The sequence below is a fragment of the Mustela lutreola genome, chromosome 1 (assembly GCF_030435805.1).
Source record: "Mustela lutreola isolate mMusLut2 chromosome 1, mMusLut2.pri, whole genome shotgun sequence".
NCBI classification, from domain to species: Eukaryota; Metazoa; Chordata; class Mammalia; order Carnivora; family Mustelidae; genus Mustela; species Mustela lutreola.
In genome coordinates, this window is record NC_081290.1 from 278,362,006 (window position 1) to 278,380,680 (window position 18,675).

At 41.9% G+C, this 18,675-nt stretch overlaps 1 protein-coding gene across 1 annotated transcript; it reads right to left on the minus strand.

The window, feature by feature from the left end:
- Positions 1–15,561: 15,561 nt before the first annotated feature.
- LOC131811702 (olfactory receptor 5A1-like) lies at positions 15,562–16,524 on the minus strand. The gene has a single exon (XM_059140499.1). It carries the CDS (start codon positions 16,522–16,524, stop codon positions 15,562–15,564), a length of 963 nt encoding a protein of 320 aa, XP_058996482.1.
- Positions 16,525–18,675: the final 2,151 nt, after the last annotated feature.

Genomic DNA, 18,675 nt, shown 5'->3' on the forward strand with positions numbered 1-18,675 from the left:
AGAGGTGAACGCCCTCAAGAACTTCCAATAAGTCTATTAAAATGCCCTCATACCCCTTGTCAGACCGCCACAGGGTAAGTTCATCATCGTGAGAAAACCGGCACACTTACCCCGTTTTGGAGACATGCTGACAATTTATTACTTTTCGTTTACCTGTTAATAGATCCTGGTGTGTTCTCGCTCTTCCTCAATGAGAGTCCAAGCAAGGCGGATATAAATCATTTTCTATGCCGGTGCTGCTCTATCTCTGAACACACACAGTTGTCCTGTTTTTTGGACAGGCTTCTTCATTTCTACCACAGCAAAAAGTGGAAAATAGCTAACAGAGCCAACAGGAGTGAAATTATATTGCATCTATTGACGAAATATTTTATAGCCATCTTAACTATATTTTCAAAAAATGTTAGTGACAAAAGAAATTCTTATGCCATAAGGTTAAGTGATAAAAGCATGATAGGCATCCAGTGTGACCTCCACTACATGCATATAAGCTACTGGAGAGACGTACACCGACTCACTGATGGCGATGATATATGCTGGTAGGTTTTATAGATGATGTAAATTTTTCCCTCTTCTTTTCCTATATTTCTTGAGTGTTCAACAAGGAGTATATCTTTACTCATCTGACACATTTTTAGTGAGACTCTACTAAGTAGCAAACACAGGGATGGGTATGGAATAGTCATCACTTTTGTACTCAGGGAAATGAGGCATGAAAATGCATTTTAAACACAAAAGAAAAAAATTATCTTTGGAATTTCCATGTACCTGAAGTGATCTAAAGCCTGTGATTGCTGTGTCCAAGGAAGTTCTATTTTCTATTCATGGAGAAACAATGAAAAGAGAAGTATAAAATGATGGAAATTCCAGTACAACTTCAATTTGCGTGCCACGGGCAGAAATCATGGCTCATGGCGGTCAGGGGTGAGGAAGTGGAGTCACTCATTTCTTTCTTGCTTTACTCTGCTCACCGATAACTCCCTCTGATTTTTCTTGTGCTGAAAGGCATATGCAATCGCAGAAACTGTCCAGATGGCTACTCTACAGGGCCTGAAAATCGAACTTGAGTCTCTAAAAGAAAAAGGCCACTTTTCTGCAAATGTTTGCCTCAGTGCTGCAGAAGTGTGATTTCACTTCCTCCAGAAAGAGGCAAGAGGGAAGTCCCGCGTCTGCTTTCTTTCTCAGTTTGAGCACGTGCAACCTTCTGAGCCAAACCGTGATTCATGCCTGAGGTTCGATTCTGTGTGGGCTTGGGGCAGGTCCAGCTGTTTCCAACTTCTGCCTTTCGCCTGTGATCTGACATGGGTAGGAAACCCTGGCTGTGTTTGCGGGGAACCAATCCCGTTCTTATTTTTAGCAGGGATCCAGGAAACTGGTCAAATGCTCACAAAGTGGGTCGAGGAACAAAGTCTTTTAAAGACTCTGGAATAAACTTGGTTCTGGAAAATGCAGGACGTATCCATGAACAAAGTGATAACATTTTCTTTTCTGAAGAGTCGATTGCTAACCCGATGTTTTGAGAGCTGCTTTGGTAAGCCCTTCCTTCTGAGACTGCTTTTCCCATCAGGTCTGTTTGCATTCTTTTTTTTTTTTTTTTTTTTTTTTTTTAAGATTTGTTTTTGTTTGTTTGTTTGTTTGACACAGAGAGAGAGAGACAGTGAGAGAGGGAACACAAGCAGGGGGAGTGGGAGAGGGAGAACCAGGCTTCCCACTGAGCAGAGATGACCTGAACTGAAGGCCGATGGTAAACGAGTGAGCCACCCGGGCGCCCCAACTGTGCATTCTGACCCCCAAAATAAGAACACTGTGGTTCCTTGGGTCCCTTTAATCTTGAAAAACAGAATGCCCAGGTGAAATGCCTCTGAAATTCCCGCTGAAAGCTAGGTCAGGAGCTAGGTCAGGATTTGGCAGGCTGTGCCATTTTTCTTCTTTTCTTGGTTAATACTTTTCCCTCCCCTCTTCCTCCCAATTTTGCTAATGCTTTTTCTCCTCATCAACTATTCCTTTTCTGCTCTTTGTTTCTCTTTGCCATTGCCATATGTAGGTTTGAGGGACACAAGTCTGTGACGTAGGATGATGACATTTCCACTGCACTCAAGAAGAAATACGCACCGACTCGGTCTTCAGGCTGTGTGTGCTTCCTTATTCCATGTCCCGGCAGACATCACCCATCGGTCATACCGTTCATTCCCGCCGAGCTCTGAGGCTGTCTCTGTACCCTTCTCAGCACATCTAGGACATTCTAATGGAAGCCTGTTTCATCTACCTATTAAATAAATACTTAATTTTTAAATTTAAATTCACTTAGCCAACATACAGTACATCATTAATTTCAGAAGAAGTAGAGTTTAGTAAATCATCAGTTGTGTGTAATACTCAGTGCTCATCATGTCACGTGGCCTCCTGAATGCCCATCACCCAGTTACCCCATTCCCCCCAACCTACCTCCCTCAATAAATACTTACTGAGCATCGATTATTTGTTGGGCACCCATTGTAGGTGCCATATTTGGAGTAGCCAATACCAAATTTAATGTTCTTTTAAGAGTCTGGGTGACTGAGTGGGCCCTCAAAGCTCCTGTCCCTTTCCATCTCCTCTCCAATCTAAGCTTTTCGGAGACAGAGCAATTAGGGCCAACCCTTTCCCCCTCCCCATCTGCCTTCAGGATTCCTAATGGCATCAGTCTAATACGAAGTCTAATATTCTCGTATCATCCTTGAGCTGAAAGCAGCTTCACATGAAGAGACTTATACACAACAGGACTGGAAATACAGTGGGATTCCTCTATGCTCTTGATTCCCAGTCCCACATCTTTTCTGTCATGTAACTTCCTCTTTGAGAAATAGCTGAACAAAAGAAATAACTGAGTAGCCTTTGACCTCCCTGGGTCAGCTGCTGGCAGATTTCACATTTCTCTATTTGTTTCATTATTGGGTAAAAAAAACAGTCTAACGTTCAATGTTTTCCTCTTTAACCACAGGATCTCCAGATGGGATTTTGAGCAGAGACACTTCTTTCTATCGGAAGTGATCATGAATAGGTTAAGGTACAACAAGCAAATTAGGTCAGGTGGTTCTTCCAGAATTATGTGGAGTTGGGAGCTTTGGGTCCTCCACTGAAATATTCCTATTGTCTTAGGAGTGTCTGGGTGGTTCAGGGGGTTGAGCTTTCAGCTCTTGCTTTTGGCTGGGGTCATGATCTCAGGTTTGTTGGACTGAGACCAGCACTGGGCTCCTTGCACAGTGGGAAGTCTACTTGAGATTCTCCCTCTCCCTCTCCTTCTGCCCTCTCCCCAACTGTGCACTCTCTTGCTCACTCGTTCTTTCTCTCTCTCAAATAAATACATGTTTTTAAAAAAGAGATATTCCCATTGTCTCTATTATTTTGGTGATCTAAATGTGACATTAAGAGCATGGGCTGGTGGGGGAGCCTGGGTGGCTCAGTGGGTTAAAGCCTCTGCCTTCAGCTCAGGTCATGATCCCAGGGTCCTGGGATTGAGCTTTGCATCGGGCTCTCTGCTCAGTGGCAAGCCTGCTTCCTCCTCCTTCTCTGCCTGCCTCTCTGCCTACTTGTGATCTCTGTCTGTCTAATAAATAAGTAAAATCTAAAAAAAAAAAAAAAAAAAAAAAAAGAGCATGGGCTGGGTTGTGGGTCTATTCAGTCTCTAGATTTTGTTCTGCTTAGTATAGTTACTCAAAAATATCTCAAGTCTGGACTGATAAAGATGAATGTGAAATAGAGTTTTCAGATTTGAAATGTAAGCAACATCCGCGCTCCATATGGGACTTTGGGAAAGTTCTGGAGCCTCCCTAAACCTCTGTCACCTCAACTGGGAAACAGAAGTAGTAGCATCTACCTGTATGTAACAGGTGAAGTTGTAAATCATCCATGTAAAAAGCTCCATATGACCCGGGTAGGAACTCAGTGTGTATCTGCCTTCAGCGTGCTGAGCTTGCTGGTGTGTGCTTCAGTCCTCTCACAATGGAAATGGGAGAAAAGGCATGTTATAGCACCCCAGGAGCTTGACTTTCCTCCAGTTGTCCATTTGACAGCATGGGAAGCCATATTGACTCTAAGGGATCATCTGAATATTTTTTTTTTACTAATGTCCTAAACAAAGACAGGCAGGAAAACAATCTAGTAGCCATGCCATCTGGTTAATGACAGAGGCAAATTAGAAGTAATTGGTTGCTTTATCAAGGAATTCATCCTAAGAGTCTTTTAGAATGGGGCTGGCAAGATTTTGCTGTAGATGGCCGGTGAGTAAAAAAATTCAGGCTTTGCAACAAGATGATCTCTGTGCTAACTACTCAGTTCTGCCCTTGTAATTTAAAAGTAGATGATACATAAATGAATGGGTATGCTGTGTTCCAATAAATCTTTGTTTACCAAAATGGGGTGGGGTGGGGCTGGGTTTTGGCTGTGGTCTGTAATTCACTGATGACCAATTTAGAATCATAGAATTATAGAATCCCATAATTGGAGCAGATGTGCGCTCCCAGCCAAGGCTTGAGCCACCTCCAATACAGTCTCAACAATCCAATATAATCCAACCTCGGCTTGGATGCCTCCGGGACCTCTACCTCTGCAGATAATTCTGATTCTTAGAAAGCATTTTCTTCCACTGAACCCAAATTGTCCTTTTGAACTTTCTGGGGGCTGAGATCAGGCTTTTGGGCTATGGCCACCTTGACAACAATGTTCTATATCACATCCAAGCAAGAGAAGGTGGTTGGCTTACATGCCCACCATCCTGGAAGTCCTGTGGGAGTATGATTAAGTCTATCTTGTTTAATGACTAATCAGAATGGGTGAGGACCATAGTGTGAGCGTCCTAGAGGCCTCTTGTTGACCCAATTATTCCTTTATTGGTGGATCATGAAGAATTTCAGGGTTTCTAAGGCAGAGATCAGAGCAGATAGGGTACTTGGTAGGTTGGGAAAAGTACCTGTTAACCTACAAGAAGAATATATTTCAATATTTTCACAACCTATCCACATGAATACTAGTCTCCTGTAAAAAAAAAAAATCTGATGCATAGTAGGTAGTCAATAAATATTTGTTGGAAAAAACAGCTGACTAAAAGGACAAATGAAGTAAGAACCTGGCAATCTTAGAATTCTATTAATGAGATACCAGAAAAGCCAACGGCAGAGACCTCCAGGGCCTGAGGTGATGGCACAAATAGGGCAAGACATTCCATTTAGGAGGAGAATCCAATTTATGTTTGAGGTTGAAGACAAGAATCCACATTTATGTCAGCATTCCGACACTTGTCAAAATTGGGACTAGACAGACCAAAAAAAGGACTGATTCCACTAATAGGAGGTTCCTAGAATAAGCAAATTCATAGAGACTGAAAGTAGAATGGCATTTACCAGGGATTAGAGCAGGGAGAAATGAAGAATGTGAACATGTAAGTAGATTTTGACCATGTATTTATTAGTGGGTGTTATGGAGGCAAACCCAAACTGAATAGGGGTCTTTTGACATCCAATCTTGTATCTGGAGACCATAAACACTACTGGACCCAAAGAGACTTTGGCTCCTTCCTCATATTGAACTCAGCTATAGCATGGGCCATATGGGATATGGCTTCTTGGGTAGTTGGCCAGAGGAACTGGATAATGCAGTCTTGAAGTACAGAGAACCTAATTCCATATGCCAGTAAGCATTACTGAATTAGAGACAAGAGATAGGGGGGATCTGGCAAATAATTTGGTCTTTCTTCCAATGGACCATTTGGAGGACTGGTGGCTTCATGTGATTTGTCCAAAGATACTACACAACTGTATCTCTCCTTAAGCTGTGATCAACTCAGTAATATACCCACTTAGTTTGCTTTATCTCTGTCCCTGCCTTAGCTCCCTTATGACTTTACCTTTGCTGTCCTGGGATTGTACTTCCCAATGAAACATTAATTAATGTGGAACATTAGTTAATATTATAATGTCCCTCTCACGTGCTCTATAACATCTCTTGCATTTGTCACAGTATATTTTAATAAAGTGTTTGACAAATGTAGTCATTTGTCTTCTCTTCATTGTCACTGTCTTCTCTTCCAGTAAATTGTGAGCTCCTTATGGGAGGAGACTGTGTCCTTTCACTTCATTTTTGTATTACAGGGTCTAGTGCAGTATCTGGTACCTAGCATCACTTGTTACTATTGAACGAGTAAATAAATTAATAGAGCAGACAAAGCTGACAATGATTCTCAAACACATCCCTGGCAAGTCAGGCCATGAATGGTTGGAAATGAATATTCAATATGAAGCAACATTACAGGATTTTTATTTCAATCTACACCAATATTTCTGAGCACTTACTCTGACACTACTGTGTCTTTGTTATTTCTTATTATAAAATAATTTAATTTTCTGATCTATAATTGTATCCTGGGTGAATCAGGGATTGTGTGAGCCTAGTGTCTTATGTAACAAATGACTTATAAAAGCCCAGAAGGCGTACTCCTACATGCCAAGAGATTTTGCCTTATTTATGTTTGAACGAGTGTTGAAAGCTCTGGCCCTGAAGGACTGAATCCATATCCACTTCCATACTCACCTTCATTCCCATCCCTGCCCAGTACCTGCAGCTAACGAGGCTGGCTTAAAGGTACCAGATCTCACCCCTCCCCTACTCCCTCGTCCCTCTCCATGATCCTCTTGCACAGTGTGCAAGCAGGGTCTGTCTAGAGGTGGGGTAGAAGTTGAGTAGGAAGGAGAAACTACCAGAACCGACCTGCTTTAATTCTGATGACAATTCCTTCATGCTGACAGTCAGGACAGGAACTAAGGAAGGTAGAGGAAGAACAGGAAAGAGAAACAGGTCAGCATAATGCAAAAGAAAATGGAAGGGGTTTTATTTAAAATTTCTAGTGTTACAGAACCAAATCTGAGCTTGGCTACCGAGACCGAGGGCCTTGGCTCTGGACATAGAGTCTTAGGAAAGTCTCAAGAATGTCTTTCTGTCTCTGTTTCCTCCTGGTCCTCTCTTGAAACTAGGTTTTTTCATGTCTAACTGGGAAATTAGGGCATAATGGGGCAGTAAAAGTAGCACAGGGTTAGAATTCTGGAGATTTGGATTTTGTTCTTCATCTGCCAACTAGCCTGCTGGTGACCTTAGGTAAGTCACTTCCCCTCTCTAAATCTCTGTTTCTGCATCTATAAAATAATAGTTTGTTGAGCTCCTTTGCAGCACCGGCATGGTGCATGGTCCATGGGTCCACAATCCAATTAACTTGCTTCAGCTGAAAGCTTCGCCTTTTACTAGGTGATCTTTTGTGATCTTTTACTAATAAATGTTGAGGATACTCTGTCCCATATGGGTCATGGCATGTACATTTTCCCACTTGTTGTTCCCAATGCTACTTCCTCTTTCTGGCTTGTTTCCTTGTGTGGTTTGTAACTTATGACTCTTGAGCTCTTTTTCCACGGGGGTTTGCTATAGCAGGCCAGTTTGCTCTGGTTCGTGCAGTTGTCCCTCCAAAGAGGTTTTAAATTTGTTTTTGTTGAGGCATGACACTCCTGCTGGACCACTATTCCTGTTAATTTCTTTGGCCTCAGTGTGAAGTAAGACCTCACATCTGCATGAACACAGGCCTGGGGTTCTGACATTTCTTAGAAGATGGCAAACAGCTCAACCATTTCCCACAGGCAAGTGGGCGGAATGTTTCTCATCTGCAGGTGGTGGCTGAGACAGACAGCCTCTCTTGACTTCCAGTCCCCTGTGAATATTGTACATGAGTCCAGTGACCTGGATCACCTCCCACAGCCCCTAATATCCCAGGAGCCCACTATGACTCAGAATGTCCCTTAACCATAGAACTTCAGCTCCCACTGGCTGCCCTGATTTCAAGTTCTCTCTTTCTGGCACCTAAATATTTCTCTTTCTTGGTTTTTGAGCTCGAACCTTTGTGTTGGAAGAAATGTGTCCCTGCGTGTGTGTCTAAGGGGGAGGGGAATCTACTGGTTGAGTCAGCTCAATAAGCCACATTCTGCCTTGTTGTGGTTACTTTGTATGGTGATTTCTCACAGATATACTTTGGGGGTCACACACGTACTGTGGTGTCAGGGCTTCGGGAGGCAAACTTTCCTGCTATCACACCCTTCCTCCCAGGAAAAAGACTCCTTCACTGAAGTCTGAAGTCCTTTTTCTATAGGCAACAACTCTGTTCCCGCTGGGAGAGCTCAGGCTTCCCATGTGACCTGCTTTTCCCTCTTGCTGCACCCCCGGGACAAGAAGGAGACTAGCTATTCTCACAAGGTGACAAGAACAGAACTTTTCCTGAGCAGGGAGAGGGAGGAGAGCAGCTGGTCACTGCACAAGTAGGGTAGAGAGAGGGAAGGGTGAAGCAAGCCAAGCTCCCGCGGGGGAGGGGAGAGGCCTGAGACCAGCTTTATTGGTATTGGGATGTGAATAAGAACCACCTCTTCCACCCTTCCCCTTCACCTCCATGGTGCGTGCGTGTGTGTGTGTGCATGTGCATGTATTTAAATGCTGTGTGATTGTGTATGAGTGTATTGTGTGTGTGAGAGAGTACTGTGAGTTTGTGTGGGTTTGTGTGAGATTGTGTGTGTGTGTGTGTGTAAAGGGCACAGTCCAGGCAGTGGGAGTCTGGAGAAGTAAGCTTGAATCCCAGACTTGTCCTTCTCTTGCAAAATGCTTCTCTTCCTCAGCCTGTCACTTCTTCATTCACAAAATTAGAGGACTGTATTAAATTTATGGATTATAACCATAATTTTAGCAGTGGAAACTTTATTTTCAAATGCAAGTTTACACAGAAACTAATATTTAAAGACGTAAAAAAAGGTTGGCAGGGGGACTGCCTTGATTGATTGAACAAGGGCCAGGGACCCAAAGCCCAGTGGCTTCTTCTCTTCGCCTCTTGGGAAAGTCCTGTGCAGACCCTTGAGATCCCTGGAACATGGTGTGGAAACAGCATGAAACAACATATACTTTCTCAAGTTTCTTCCAGTGAGGCATTACAATTATGATCAGAAGCAGGAAAGTTTTCCTAGCCATGAAATTCATGCAACAGAGCTGAGTGACATGATTTCCCCGAAAACAGGAAGTGAGAGTTGCCAAACCATGAAGCAAAGATCCTTGGGCCACAATGTGTTAGAGCCATTTCACCTCATCTCTGAGAAGCTGCTGACAGGCCACCGTCAGCTGTTGTGGAGCGCTTGGAAGGCGGCTGCCTGGAAAGGGGGTGCTTTCACTAAACACTTAGGAGCCATTAGCAAATTACTTCACCCCCCCACAAAGCTTCAAGTCTTTATTTGTGCAAAGAGAGGAGTGGAACAGATTAGTCACTGGTAGGTCATTTACAGCTCTAAAAACTTTCTGAGATACAGTCGTATGATTAATGTGCTCACAAAAATTTATTGTGCACATAGTATGTGTCAGATACCATTTGCTTTGCTGTGGAAATTGTAGTCTAATGGGAAGACAGACATTGAACAATGATGAACTGTATGAAAGGGAAGTATGAAGGACAAAGAGAACATTCGGGAGGGCCTCAGCATGGACCAGGGGGTCAGGATCGTCGTCCAAGACAGACAGAGAGATACACAGAAGCTCAGAGAGAGACCGAGACAGAGACTGAGAGGGAACTGGGAGAATTATGAGGAGGAAGTCTAGAAGGACTACCGAGTAGGAATGAGGGTGGAATTGGAGCAAAGGTCAGGGACATCAGCTACCTACACGACTAATTCCCTTTCCAACGGACCAACCCATTTCTTGACTGAGTTGGTCTAACAGCACAGATAAAAATGCTCCACATCACTTGGCATCAGGGAACTACAAGTCAAAACCACAATGAGACACCCCCACACCAGTCAGAATGGCTAAAATAGCAAGTCAGGAAACGACAGATGTTGTCAAGGATACAGAGAAACAGGAACCCTCTTACACTGTTGGTGGGAATGGAAGCTGGCGCAGCCACTCTGGAAAACAGCATGGAGGTTCCTCAAAAACTTAAAAATAGAGCTACCTTATGACCCAGTAATTGCACTACTGGTATTTATTCAAAGGTCACAAACATAGTAATTCAAAGGGGAACCTGCACCCCAAAGTTTATAGCAGCAACATCCACAATAGCCAAACTATGGAAAGAGCCCAGATGCCCATCAACAGATGGTTGGATAAAGAAAATGGAAATGGAATATAACTCAGCCACCAAAGGAATGAAATCTTGCCACTTGGAAGGATGTGGATGAAAGTAGAGGGTATTAGGCTGAACAAAATAAGTCAGTCAGAGAAAGACAAATACCACATGATTTCACTCATATGTGGAAAGAAACAAAACAGGTGAACATAGGGGAAGTGAAGGAAAAATAAGACAAAAACAGAGAGGGAGGCAAACCATAAGGGACTTTTTTATTTTTTTTAACCATTAGAGACTTAACTGTAGGAAACAAACTGAGGAAGGGTTGCTGGGTTTGGGGTAATTGGGTGACGGGCATTAAGGAGGGCACTTGAGGTAGTGAGCACTGGGTGTTCTGTGTAACTGATGAACCACTAAATTCTACCCCTGAAACTAATACTACAGTATATGAAACCTAAATTTAATTTAAATACAATTAAAAAAATGCACCAACCTAGTGTGTAAAGCAAACTCTCAGACATTTTTATACTCTACTTTGCTCCCAAATATTTGAGCAAGGAGTTTGCAGAAACATATAAAATATACGTGGTCATAGAATAAAGAATTGTGAGAGACACAAAGCAGGGATGCAGAAGAGAACCATGGATAAGAATAAGAGTGTAGGGACGCCTGGGTGGCTCAGTTGGTTAAGCAGCTGCCTTCGGCTCAGGTCATGATCCCGGAGTCCTGGGATCGAGTCCCACATCAGGCTCCTTGCTCGGCAGAGAGCCTGCTTCTCCCTCTGCCTCTGCCTGCCTCTCTGTCTGCCTGTGCTCGCTCGCTCTCTCTCTGTCTCTGACAAATAAATAAAATCTTAAAAAAAAAAAAAAAGAATAAGAGTGTATGGGGCGCCTGGGTGTCTCAGTGGGTTAAAGCCTCTGCCTTCAGCTTGGGTCATGATCCCAGGGTCCTGGGATCGAGCCCCGTGTCGGGCTTTCTGCTCAGTGGGGAGCCTGCTTCCTCCTCTCCTCTGCTCATTGGGGACCCTGCTTCTCTGCCTACTTGTTATCTCTGTCAAATAAATAAATAAAATGTTTTAAAAAAACACAAAAGAATGAGTGTGTGCCAGATGATCCAAATTCTCGGTACAGATGAGTCACAGATTCTGCTCAGAACTTTTTAGCTACTTGAGACTGTTCTCGTTCACCAGAGACTACAGCACAACTGGACATTTCTTTATCTAAATCTAGATGCAAGCGCTCTAAGTTGGGATAGAATGTCATCATTACTGTTACCTTTGATAAGCGTTATGGATTTGTTATTAATTCCATTCTGTTTTTGTTTTAACGTTTTTGTTTCTCCGTTGTTTCAAGGTCACTTGAGAATAAAGCCATTTATAAAACTGTCCCATTGAGAAATCCATTTTTGGATAATGCTGGGTTATTTTTGTTGTTGTGTTTCGTTTTTTAATTTTTTAAAATTTATTTTCAGCATAACAGTATTCATTGTTTTTGTACCACACCCAATGCTCCATGCAATCCGTGCCCTCTATAATACCCACCAGGATAATGCTGTTTTAAATAAAGCTTGTCATTGCTGGTATGTAACATAAGTGATCTTATCAAAACTGGCCATAGCTATTTAACAAAAGTCAGTTCTCTTTTCTTTTTCTGCACGTAAATTATGCATGACTTGAGAAAATACTTTTTGACAGAATGTGCTTTAATATTTTCTTCTTCATTTCTGAGCATTTCTGGATAATGTCAAACTTCCATATGAGAATGCATATTTTCAATTAATATCTTAGTGTCATGTAGATATGCACTTAGGATCTCCCTCACTTGTTAGCGTATGCCTTTGTGTTTATGTGACCTCTTTCCTGAGCCTTAAATATTTCATTTCTTAGATAAAAATGGTTAAAACCCCTATTTTGTGTTTATATGTGGTTGTAAGAACTGAAAAAAGACTGTAGATAGTCTTTATATGGTATGTAGTACATTGTATGTAAATAAAAAAATCTTATCCAGCAAGATCATTTTAAGGATTAAAAGAATACATATAAAGAGGTTATCAAGTAGGAAAAAATTAAGTTTTGTTAATATCATCCTTCATCAAGGGTATGAGGAGACAGGTGCCCTAGAATGTCATTGGCAGGGATATCCATTGTTAGCCACTTTAGAGAGAATTTGACAGTGTCTATTAAAGTTTAAAAATAGACAAATCCTATAAATAGCAATTCAACTTCTCTGTTTCTACCAGAAAAATTGGGCGTTAGCACAAAGAGGTATGTATAAGCACGTATATTACAATACTGTTTGTAATAAACTAACAAAAACTGGAAACTACCCAAATGTCCATCAAAGCAGAATAATTACATGAATTTTGGTGTGACAGTTCTGTGAAATGATTTAAAAGACTGAGGTAGATTTAAATGTATTGCATGGAAAGAGTTCCAAAAAATAACGTTGAATGAAAAAAAAAAGAACCCAACAGGGTATGCATGGAGCACTGATGTGGTACATAAACATGAACACTGAGAAAGTAAAATCAAATCAAATATTAAAAAAAGGAAAAAGCAGGGTGTGGAAGGATTATTCAGTATGATACCATTTATTTAACACACACTGAGCCACATAAAGCAATATTATATGTTGGAATGTATATGAATATGCAGAAAAACTGTAAATTTACACGCTAACATAACAAGTCATTGCCTCTTGGGGAGTACAAGAAGGAACTGAAACTGAGAACTAGGGTCAAAGGAGACATTTTCTTACCTCTAGTGTTAAAATCTTTTTTTTTCAGCAAGGAATCTGTGCATATGTTATAGTTTGGGTCACCTGTGTGGCTCAGTCCATTCTTGATTTTGGCTCAGATCATGGTGTCAGGGTCCTGGGATGAGCCCCATGTCAGGCTCAGTACTCCGTGAAAGGACTTCTTTCTCCTTTTCCCTCTGCCCCTCCTCATTCTCTCTCTCTGTCTCTTTCTCTAAAATAAATAAATAAATCAATAAAAAAAAAAAAAACCAGAATGTTTAAAAACTGCTGGGCACAATGCCCGGCATATAATAAGCATCTATTAAGTGTAAAATCCCTTCCTTTGGCATAAAATCTCAAAATTATCTGCCAAGTGAATTTGGATTTTATTCATATATTAGACAAATATGTATTAAGCACATAGTTTGCCCCAGTCACGTCTATGTTTTAATAGAGAACAGTTTACACAGATGTTAACAACTCAGGGAGAAGACTACTCACGGACCAAGACAAAATAAGAAAGCATCACAGCTGGTGGTAGAAAGAGAGGATGTGATGGGAACACATTGTGGCAACTCTTTTTTTTTTTCCCCTGTTCAAGACTAATTGAATAGCAATAGGAAGTAAAGCCATCTGTAGGAACTTGTAGAGTAGTAAGTCTCTGCCAGATGAGCAACACACAAAATCACCAAATAAAGCCCTCAGCACACCACGCTCACAGGAGAGTAACGACAGCAACTTAAATGAACTGTCCAAGGACATCAGACCTCAGAGGGTCTCTTGCTTACATGTCATTCAGATGAGCATTCTGGTCACATTGCAATGTGAGCAGAGTCCCTCATGATGGCTCTGTACACAGCGGTGCTGACTGGGGGCAGGTCACACAACAGGGAAGAAAGTTCACGTAGTGGAGGGGTCAGCAACATGGGTTTGGGGTCAAAGAGTTAAGGTTCACATCTGGGTTCTGTCACTTACCAGCTGTGTGACATCAGGCATGTCACTGTTTCTTACTGTCCTAATGCATAAAAATGGGATAATACATGTTTCTGTTCTTCTCTCGAAAGCCAGCTAACAGCATTGGTTTCCTGTTCTTCCTGTTTTATTGTTGTTGTTTCATAGTTTATCACTTATTTTTAAAAGCTTTATCGAGGCACAATTTACATGCATTAAAATTCACCCATTTTAAATGTAAGGTATGATGAGTTTTTAGCAGATTTATATAATTGCAGAGTTACCTCCATGATCCAGTTTTAGAATACTTCCGTCACCCCCCAGGGTTTCCTCATCCCCATTTATGGTTGATGCCTATTCCCACCGCCAGCTCTAGGTGACCACCAATGTGTTTCCATTTCTACAGTTCGTCTTTTCTATAAATCTCCTGTAAATCAAATCATACAACAGGTAATCTTCTGTGACACTGCTGTAACTCTTAACCTGGTTTGGAGAAGTCAAGGAATGGGGAACACTTTGCAAATAATGCATGTAGTCCGAGACTAGAACCAATAACAGCATGAATTGAAAGAAGGCTTGAAGCAGACTATTTAGAATCAAACTTGAAATGACTTAGGGATGGCTGTCATGATTCACCACGACTTATATACACAACCATTAAAGAATCGGTACTTCAGAAATGTTTGTCTTTGCTCAAGAACCATCTTGTAAAAATAGGATCAAAGATAATTTAAAGTCCACATTCAGGTCTGCTCATTGACTTGGTTGTCCCATCTCATGTCCTGGAGTGGGGTTCCTTCTGAGATAAAGCATACAAATGAAAGCAGGGGTATCAGATTCATGGGATAGGCTGAGGTCAAATTCCAGAGAGACAGGAGACAAGATAAAAACTCTTTAACCCAGAGTGAAAGCAAGTTGAGAATGGGGTGAGGACAGAGAGGAAATATCCACACAGCACCAAGAGTGAGAACCGTTCAGGGAGCAGATACGGAATTAAGAGTTTCCAGGGGAAGCCTCTTTTCCCTGATCCTATTCCTTAAACCAGGTGGTTCCACCCAACCACTAAGTGGTTTAAGTCACGAAAATGAAAGGTTTGGCACTCTAATTTCTTACTTAAACTTATCTCGGCTTTTTGCTCATTGTGACATTACAACTTTGGATCTGCTGGTCTGGGCTCCTGTTTCTGGCTCAGTGGACTTCATGACGCCACACAAATGATATTGGCTCATCTTGGGCATAGTTTAGAGGTATGATATTCCTCTCCTGGCTCTGAGCAACCATTGCTAGACCCAACCAGTTAGAGCAATCAGGTTCGTTAACCAGAGTCACCCTCCTGGTCGTATCAATGCTTGGGTAGGAAGGAATCCAAGGCAAGGGGAGCAGAAAACTTGTGTCAAGTGGTGAGTGGATTGGTATGAGTCGTGTTATATTGTAAAGAGGTCTGTAGTGGATGCTTGTGGTCCTGGGGCTATGACCCAGCTGACTCTAAGACATGGCATCCTGGGCCCAGTGCCTGTTGCCACAGAGCTAAACAATGTCATCAAAAAGAATATTTATTTTCTATTGCAAGTGACCAAAATCAAAACTGCATCAGTCCATGACAAGAAAGGTAAAGGGAAGAAAAACCTTTGTTGAGCCTAATTGGACAGTAGACATGTAGGTTAGGGATGTTGCTTGAAATAACTTCTTCATTACTCAGATTCTGTGACCGACTTATTATTATGCCTATTTGCATATAGCAGAACTTAAGACTTTTTTTTTTTTAACTCAAGGAACTGCAAGACACAAAGAGGACATCTGCTTCTTCCTGTCCTTGAGTTTTTTCAATGCATCTTTGATCTCCTTGTTTCTCAAACTATATATAATGGGATTCATCATGGGAATCACAGCTCCATAGAACACGGACACCACCTTGTCTTGGTCCTGTGAGTAGCCAGCACTTGAATGGAGATATGAAAAGAGACCAGAGCCATAGAAGAGAATTACTGTGGTCAGATGAGAGGCACAGGTGTTGAAAGCCTTCATCTGCCCTTGGGTTGAACGGATCTTCATGACAGCAGCAATGATGTAGCCATAGGACACAAGGACCACAAGAGCTGATGTCCCACCCACTGCAAACACAACAAGAAAGTTCACTACCTGGCTGAGGAAGGTACTAGAGCAAGATAAGACAAGCAGGGGTGGCAGGTCACAGAAAAAGTGGTTAATGACTCGTGACCCACAGAAACGCAGCTGGAATATGGAGCTCGTTTGGACCAATCCAGTGAGCAACCCTCCAGTGTATGCTGTAATGGCCATCCCCAAACAGATGGTGGGTGACATGAGGGCTGTGTAGAGAAGAGGGTGGGAGATGGCAGCATACCGGTCATATGCCATGGCTGCCAGGAGACAGCATTCAGTGCCTCCCATACCAATGAAGAAGAAAAACTGGGCAGCACAGCCCACAAAGGAGATTGTCTTCTGCTGCTTGAAGAAGTCGCAGAGCATCTTGGGAGCAATGGAGGATGTATATGAGATGTCAACAAAGGACAGGTTTCCAAGAAAGAAGTACATGGGAGAATGGAGGCATGACTCCAACCGGATCAAGACAATGAGGCCCAGGTTCCAAGCCACAGTCATGGAGTAGATCCCCAAAAACAACACAAAAAGGACAACCTGTATCTCTGGATGTTCTGAAAATCCCAAAAGGATGAAATTGGTTGTCGTGCTGATGTTTCTTCCCACAGCCATGGATCTTTCCTCTGCTGCCAGCAGAGCCCCAAAAGGAGATTCCTGGGGAATGAAAATCCAGGTGAAGAAACCACTTTGTTCTGCCATGGAATCATAGAGTCCCCAAGTCACAAGAAACACAGGAAAGCAAATGTCCTACCTCTTTCCAATGCAGAATTCCTCTCTACAGCATTTATTGGGTCTTTTATGGAGATCATTGTCATCCTGATTCTGATACCCTGTTCATGCAAAACTGACAGCTCAGAAAGGATTGACATTTTTGCATTGTCTGGATTATCACCTTCACTGCCAATGCCACCACATTTCTGAAGGAAGTTATTAACAGTACTTGAACTAAATACCTCCCCTTTTTTCACTTGCTTCTAAGCACTGTGGTTGGATTATTGAATTACTCAGATTTGTGCTAGATACTTCTTTCCTTTTTTTAAAGAAAATAAATATGTAGAAATAGAAATACCCAGAGAGGCTGTTCTGTGTTTCTTATCATCATAATTTGTTCTGACCAGCTCTTATGGGGTCAAGGTGTTCTTTCTCCTTTAATCAGTGGAATGAAGCATGTAGAGGTGTGAAAGACTGGCATCCCTTTTAAAGATTAAAGAAAAGGGTTAAAAATAGAAGTTCAGGGCATCCGGGAGGCTCACTTGGTTAAGCATCTGACTCTTGATTTCTGCTCAGGTCATGATCTCAGGGTCGTGAGATTGAGCCCCACACTCGGCGTGGAGTCTGCTTCTCTCTCTCTTTCTCTCTCTCCCTTTGCTCCCCCTCCATGCTCACACTCATCTCTCTACAATAACTCTTTTAAAAAAATTCAACACTAGGAAGTTACCAGTCCTCATTTAGCACAAATATTATCAACGGATCACAAACCTATGTTTGCTAGAGCTAAATGCGGATGATGTAGAAAGGAATAAAACTTCACTATTATGTTCAAAATATTCAGCATAAGGCATGGGACAGACAGGAAACAGATAACCACAGCACAATGTGACAGGTGCCCTGAGGGAAGTGTTTGTACGATGCCTGTATCCTGGGCACCGAAGCTGGAGGCTTCTGAGAGATGTGTTTGAGGAGGGTTCCAACAGTGAACAAAGGATTAGCAGGATGAAAATTTGGTGTGTGAGGGGGGTTGGTGGCAGTTGATTCAGAGAACTTTATATTAAAGATGGGAAAATCAGTTGCAAAAGCAGAGGAGAGGATAGTACTTGGGACACCTTAAAAAATGTCAGACCCGTAGGAGCATAGAGTGAGCAGGGTTAAAAGATTAACGAAAGTCTAGATTTGAGTGACAGTGGGAGGTGGGCAATTGTGAGAGATCTTTGAAAGCAAAAGTAAAGATGGCAAAAACAGTTGTTTAATTCTTTCAGATATATGTACAATTGCATATACTATGAATATAACTGCATACATGTACATGCATATTCATTTAATTTCACTCTTCACTTCATTTCTGTTCCCCTTTACCCTGTTCTGCTCTTTTTATAGGACTTATCACCTTCTCCTAGTGCATGTAATTGATTGGCTGTTGATAGTTGGTTGTCTGTCTCCCTTTACTAGAATGTAAGCTTAAGGAAGACCAGGATTTGCAGGAATTTTTGTCTCTTTTGTTCACTGAAGTATCGCAAGCACCCACACCAATACCTGGCACATAGTGGATACTCAACAAATATTTTCTGGGTAAATATCATGTTAAGGAGTTTGTCTTTTCTCCTTTGGGCAAGAGATACAAAACATGAAGGTTTTTTTTTTTTTTTTTTAACTTTGATTATTTCTTTGTAAACACGGAACTAGTCATCAAATATGAGTTTCACAATATAACAGAGCAGTGTTCCAGTGTAGAATCAGGTGGGAAAGCTGCTTAGGAGACCAGACAGTTGCTTCAAAAGCCAGGAGGAAAACTATTGCTGATTTGAGTTTAGAGGAGTAGGTTTAGAAATGCACACTCCCTGATATGCAACAGCACTGTTCGTTCAGCGGTGCATCAGGGGAGAGAAACCATAAACAGCCAGACAAGTAGTCCCTGATCCCTTCTTTCTCACATTCATGGTCATCATCAAAGATATATGTTAGCAAGAGTCACCATGATTCTTAGCCACATCAAGCCAAGAGTCTATGATATATAGTCTAATACATTTTTAGCGTGTGATAAAAGTG

What these genes read in the sequence shown, in the direction of transcription:
- LOC131811702 (XM_059140499.1), bottom strand. Translation starts at nt 16,524, where the DNA reads ATGGCTGTGGGAAGAAACATCAGCACGACAACCAATTTCATCCTTTTG.